At 40.3% G+C, this 6,618-nt stretch overlaps 1 protein-coding gene across 2 annotated transcripts; it reads right to left on the bottom strand.

Moving 5' to 3' along the window:
* Positions 1–602: 602 nt before the first annotated feature.
* mych (myelocytomatosis oncogene homolog) lies at positions 603–3,906 on the bottom strand. 2 transcript variants are annotated; one of them, XM_055212224.2, is made up of 3 exons: positions 3,789–3,906; positions 2,151–2,691; positions 603–1,979 (listed from the first exon to the last, which is right to left on the bottom strand). In XM_055212224.2, the coding sequence occupies exons 2-3, from the start codon at positions 2,680–2,682 to the stop codon at positions 1,429–1,431; spliced, it is 1,083 nt and encodes a 360-aa protein (XP_055068199.1). In that variant the 5' UTR covers positions 2,683–2,691; positions 3,789–3,906; the 3' UTR covers positions 603–1,428. The 2 variants fall into 2 exon arrangements, with proteins under 2 accessions (XP_055068199.1, XP_055068198.1); XM_055212223.2 differs by lacking the exon at positions 3,789–3,906 and adding an exon at positions 3,413–3,707.
* Positions 3,907–6,618: the final 2,712 nt, after the last annotated feature.

The following is a 6,618-nucleotide window of genomic DNA, read 5'->3' as shown; positions in this document are numbered from 1 at the left end:
AGACCTGTTATCTGTCTATAATATATATTGCCAGTTAATCAAACACATAACCACAGATTCTGATATCATCGAAATTTGAATAATAACAGGTAAGAATTTGACTTGCAAATATTCGTTCTGATATGCAAATGATGTAATCTGAAAGAATTTACCCTGCAGCTATGACGCTTAGTTTTTTTAAGTGTTTCTTGGATGGGGAAGACATGATACGTTAAACCATGTGAGAGTAATTCTTACAAGATCACACTAAAGTGGTTCACACTTCATGTTATACACGAAATCTCCACTACCTGGTTTCAAAATTAGGTTAACCAGATATTAAGATCTGATGAAACACATTTAATGATGTGCATTTAAAATGTGTGTGTGGGGAGGGTTAGTGCTATGATTATCTACTCGCAATCAGGTCAATAGATGATAACCAGCCCGTTACCTTGACCCGAATTTAACCAGCTCAAACATTCCTGATCTTCAAAGGTTTAGCCGGTGCCAGAAATTTGACCCGTTTGAAAGCCACACCTTCAAATCTCCCACAAGAGTTTCATATCCTGATAAGATAAATGATTTATATAGGTATCAATAAAAACGTCCAAACAAGCGTGTTATGTTGCCCATTCTTTATTACTTTATAAAACAAAGTGCAGATGAGAAAGAACAGAACTTTTTTTTCCAAAAACCTGCAAATAAACCAAGAAAAAGCCTAAATAATTTATGATACATAATTAACAGGTTGTATTTACATGAAATATACCGAGAAAAATAAATCTGTACACTTGCCATTATGAAGGCAATAAAATAGCCAGGTCACTTCCTGGTTGGTAGAGGTAGACAAAAAAAACAAAAAGGAACATACAATAATTGACAACGAACACAGTTAAAGACACGTGGAATCGAAAACAGAGTGTGATTCAAGTACAAATACTCCCCCTAAACTCCAAACCACAACAAGCTATGCGGGATATCCAATACGCTTAGATTTCCAGTTTGAACATCGAATGCAAACTTTTGTCTTGAAAATTTAATCGGGTGCAAATTACAATCAACCCCTTATGTTTACCATCCTTTGGATCCAGCCAAAATGTTACAATAATGGTGTACGTCAAAGACACAAGGTGAACGTGTGATGATAATTTACAGATAACTATACTTTTAACTGGCAATGAGTTAACATTTAAACATACAGTATATGAAACATTAAGACTCATGAACATACTGGCATAGAAAGTTACTACGCCGAGAACGTTTCTTGCATTGACCATGCGTGTTTTTAAACAGAACTTAGCAGATTTCCAAACTCTCCTCACGGGTATTGAGGTATTTTTCTTTAAAGTCAGTCAACAAGTGTTGATTTGTTAGTACACATCACTTTACCATCACAGTCCTCAGGTCTGCTGGGTGCAAGACGACCCAAATTTAGTCCGAAACAGCTCAAAGCCTTTTGAGCTTTTCAAGTTTGGCTCTTAACTGTTCTTGCCTCTCTCGAAGTTTGTTTTTTTTCTGATTCAGTTTCTGGCTCTCTGCTTCCAGATTCCTGATGCTTTCTTTAGCAATCTTTAAAATCACAACCTTTGATGCTTTGTCGTTACTGGACAGTTCCGGGACGTTGTCTCGAAGTCTCACAAAGCAGTTCTTCAACTCGTTGCGCCTTTGCCTCTCCATCACGTTGTGAGACCTCCGCCTCTCCTCATCATCTTCCGTGTCCACCCCCTGCCGTGACGCGAAGTTCCGGGAGCGCCCCGAGCTGTGCGCGCTCCGCTGGGAGTCTCCGAGTGCACGGGTGCGTTTGAGAGGAGGAGAGGGCGGTGCCGGAGGCGGCGAAGCGGGACGAGGGGCGGCGTAGTTGTGCTGCTGTTGAATTTCAAAATGATGGCGCTTGAGTGCGCGCTGCTGCTCGCGCCTGGTGTCGTCCAGCTGCTGCTGGTGTTGCGAGCGCGTTAACGTGCTGGATCGCCTGACGGTCACGACGTCAATTTCCTCCTCTGTGCAACACAAAATATTAAGTATTAAACTACAGTGTACGTAGTTAAAGCAAGTTTACTATTGCATGCTATGCATGCGCCAAAAATAAAACGCCAATGCGTGCAGGTTTTGTAAAGTTTAAAGCGTTTGCTTAATGAATAAATAATGCAACAATAAAAAAATAGACTCACCAGAATCGCTAGTAGATGATTCTCCTCCGGTGGAAAGTGAACCATAATCGGATGTGGACTCGATTTGTTCCTCACTATCCAAAGGTAAATCGCCGCTCTCCAAAGCTTGGCAGGCGAGCGCCACGTTGTGGCAATCCAGCGTAGAGCCGGCGATCTCGGCAAAAATCTGAGTGTCAATATCGGAGAGCAAGGGACTCGTGGAGAGTACCGCGCAAAGTTTGTCCTCGATATGTTTATCTCCGCCGGAGGGCCATAGACAGTCCTGCGCGAGCGTATCGTCCGCCGGTGTAGTAAAACCACAAGTCCAGTCCAAATGGAGAAAGTCGCTGTCCTCCATCAACAGTTCAGATACCAACTCCAACTGATCCACGGACGACAGAGGCTTCCCGAGTCCGGGCTTCATCGGAGGAGACTGTGGCGGCGTGGGGATGGACTGCAAATCTTTCATGAGACTCTGACAAAACTCGTCGTCAAACAGCAGCGGTTCCGACTCGCAGAGCCAATCGTGGGATGGGGAGCAGCCTTGCAACATCTTCAAAACCTGACGGGAAAGCAGCACAAAGTCCTTTAAAATCACAAGCAGTGTTATCCAAATAATATCCGGCTACGGTTGAGCTCGTTTCTAACGGCCTGCGAGGTGTTTATCTTAAGCACTGCCGATTTGTAAAGTTTCCCGGCAAGCACGACCTATTTAAACGTGTTTACAATGGTTACCCCGCCCACTGTGGGCGGAGTCATGAGCGCACAGCGACATCACCGAACAGCTGGAAAGACCCGGCCGGTACGAGGGTTTCATTCCGTGCAAGTTTCCAAAAGATTTGCGATGTGGAAAAAGCAACTTGCACGTTAAAGTTAAGTAGACCAAGTAATCGTAAACGAGCAAAGTATGTCAATGTCGAGAAGATGCAGTAATATCTGAAGGATACGAACAACGCCCTTACTTATAATATCAATAAAGCAAAAAATAAAAAAGGGGAAATGTTTAACAGTATAGTAAAGTCAAATCTATGTGAATCGAAAAACACAATTTTAAAGCATATTTAATTAAAAAAAATCATTAAAGTCATGAAAATGACCTAAAACGTGTATTTAATTACATTAAAGCAACGTCCAATTGCATTAAATAACTCATTTATTTACGTTTAAAGTAATGCACACCCTGCAAAAGCATGCGAGAGGTTCACGTGGTAAGTTAGTATCATCTGGCTGAAGCCGGTATGAGAGACCACATGCGCGAGAGCAAAGAAAGACATCTTCAAAACCTTTCTTCAGAAAACGCGTCGGGAAAACAGCAGGCAAATGTCTAAACTTCGCTCAAAAGAGATCGTTTAGTAAAATTTAATTCAAAAAACGTTCAAAAACCGCAAATCCTCGTTGCGGCATGACAGCGCCCACGCGGACAGAAGAAGGCGGTGGGTGTGGCGACCGGCGAACGGAGACCATTTAATTTTAAAGACCGACGCGCTGCCGTGTCCTTCCACTTGAGCAAACTCGCGCCAAAACTCATTCGACAAACATTGAATGCAAACCGGTATCGTAATGACGCCTAAATATAGTTCGCACCTGGTTGTTTCGTTTAATCTCGCACGGAAAAGCGACCGAGAACCCGATGTTAAATAAACACAAAGTAGGTCTGACCTAGTGCCCGGCGGAGTGATCTTGCACTCAATGAACCGGCAAATTCCAAGAAAACTAAGGCGGGTTCTGGCTCGCACACGTGTGTGAGTTCACAAATGCCGGGTGCAGTCTCTCTGCCTCGCGATCGCGAGAGTGCACGTCTATAAAAAAGAGAAAGAAACCGAGATCACGTTGTCCCGTGGTCTGTTTTGGCGAGTAATATACGTATAAGGACATAATGTTCTTAAATACACACCCCTCACATGCAAAGTTTAAAGTGATGATCTGGCACGTCACCAAAATACATAAAACACAAACTGCTTATACAACGTATGAATACACTCCATGTTTGCTTAGTGACTAGCTTTTATAAAAAATAGGCTAAGCTAATAGGAAAGATATATTTACTGTTATTACGTAACAAAAGACATGTATCCTGCTCAACACGTGCAGATCGAGGTGAACCCCCATGCAATGTCCTCAGGTGACAAGAGTGATTTATGAGTCTCGTGTGAATTGAACATATGGGCAGAAGCCCAACCTGAGTATGCAACAAAGAGGTTATAACACTCTCAAGTATGCTCAGTGTAGTGATAACGGGGGTGCATGCTATATTTCATCTAAAATAATAGTAAGAATAATAAAATTCAGCCTATTATGTATATGCATTCATGAGGAAGATAATGTTAGTGTGCCATCTAGAGGACAATGAATAAGTGTGCCAAGTCCCAGTGAACTCCAGACAGCATTGAAACACTTCCCTTACAAGCAGTGCTGTGTTGGGTGCATCCCTGCCATTGCACCGTATAGTTTGTGTCTAAAATACATACAAATACAATACAAAATAAGTAGTGCTGGGCAAAGATTAATCGCGATTAATCGCATACAAAATAAAAGTGGTCATTGGTATAATATATGAGTGTGTGCTGTGTCTAATTATTATGTATAAATATATTTACATGTTTATATATATTTATTTATATTTTTATATAATCGTTATTAAATATAAATTAAAAAAAGGATATATAAATAAAAAAATTCTGAAATGAATATATGAATGTGTGTGTTTGTGGTTAAATATACATAATAATTAGACACAGTACACGCACATATATTATGCAAAAAATCACTTTTATTTTGTATGCGATTAATCGCGATTAATCTTTGCCCAGCACTAAAAATAAGTTAAGCAATTGCAACTAAATTGTATAGTTACAGGAACTCACCACTAAGTTGAAATGACTTATAAAGGCAGCAAAATAAATTTCACAGTGTGTTAATGGATCTAGTCTGGCATTTGCACTTTGATCTACAATCTATTTCGTATTTGTTTTTGTTTAACCCTAGAAAAGCAATTTAATGAAAACCACACAGTGTACAAAGACCGTTGTTGTTGTAATGCATGGGAAAAATGGGACATTGTTTGGATGTAGGAAAGTAGAAAAATATATGTGTACATCTTTTTCATTATTACACTTTTTACTGGCAAGACAAAGTTAGCATTTAGACCGGCTTTGATGTGGTCTGTGGTGCCAATGTGTGCTTATTAAACTCAAAGGGAAGCATTCTGGATTCAAGTACTGTGTTTAAATGTCCCGCATCAGTCATACATATTGCTTCTAGTTATCTTTCGAATAACTCCCACATGCTGTCAAGCTACATGTTGGCAATTCAAATCATCAAACAAAGTATATCATTGTTTGTAAGATGAACTAATCAGGACTGCTTAAAGAAATGTGACAACGTAAACACGTCGATTGATTTTTCTTTCTTATCAGGACTGTATGAAATAGAAAAACATGGTGGGACGGATGTACACGGCAAGATAAGCATAAGGTGCACAAAGGATATATTCACACGCTGTCATCGGCAGGTGAAAAAAACTGATGAGGTACGTTGTGTGATCAAGGTGGTGCTTACAGAATAAGTACAGTCTATTTTTAAAGACACAAAGGTAGAAGATAGAGACGTTTCCGTGTAAATTTTTCCTAATTTCAATATGCATGCTTATTTTGATGAGATAACATCAAAAAGTTAAGGTGAAACTAAAAATGTGTCATCTTTTCCAGAGCCTGACCCAGGGGTGACACAAGTCTGCACCAAACCATTGGTTTAAAATAGGCGCCATCTTTTCATAGATGTTCCCAAGAACGTTCGACCTGTAACCTCGCTGACTCAGGCCGGACTCCCCACGTCAGATCTACCACAAGGTGTTGTAAGAGAGATTCACAATGGCATGTCGTGGTTTTACTGTTCACCCTGATAATATTGTCGTCTTTAGTGAGGGGTGCGGGGCAGGGGGACGAGGGAGATAAGACACCTCACAATGTTCTCAGCAGGCAATTGCACGTTGCTACGTAAGCAGCCACAAGTTTCTTTAGAAGTGTTTGGTATGTGTCGGGGGGTTGGGTATGTGTTGGATGGTCGCCTGTAATTTGGTGATAGGAACTCCTTTAAACTGAGAACTTGCTCTCTTTATCACAGGGGTCCTAATGAAGATCATTTGTTGATGCTTTAACATATCTTTATAGTCACAGACTGTAACTGATGCTTCAATGAAAGAAAGAAATTCATAGTGTACCCCCATATTGATATTTACTCATCTTTGTTTGTGACCAATTTGTGTCCATTTAAGGTGGTTAACTTCTTCTTTAGACAGGACTGTAAGATATATTTAAACATCAAAGAGTGCACAGAAGTCACTCTTTTATAGGTTTCTAAACTAAAACGATAAAACAAGTCAATCATTTCAACATAAGGAGTCTTGGGGCATATATGTAAAAAGTTTGAAAAGTTTTTAGTTGAACATTTCATCTGAATGCTCACTCTTTGGATAAAAGCATCGAAATGA

Source organism: Misgurnus anguillicaudatus, chromosome 8 (genome assembly GCF_027580225.2).
Source record: "Misgurnus anguillicaudatus chromosome 8, ASM2758022v2, whole genome shotgun sequence".
NCBI lineage: Eukaryota > Metazoa > Chordata > Actinopteri > Cypriniformes > Cobitidae > Misgurnus > Misgurnus anguillicaudatus.
Note: the sequence above shows the minus strand (reverse complement) of the source record. Positions and strands in the feature narration are given on the sequence as shown.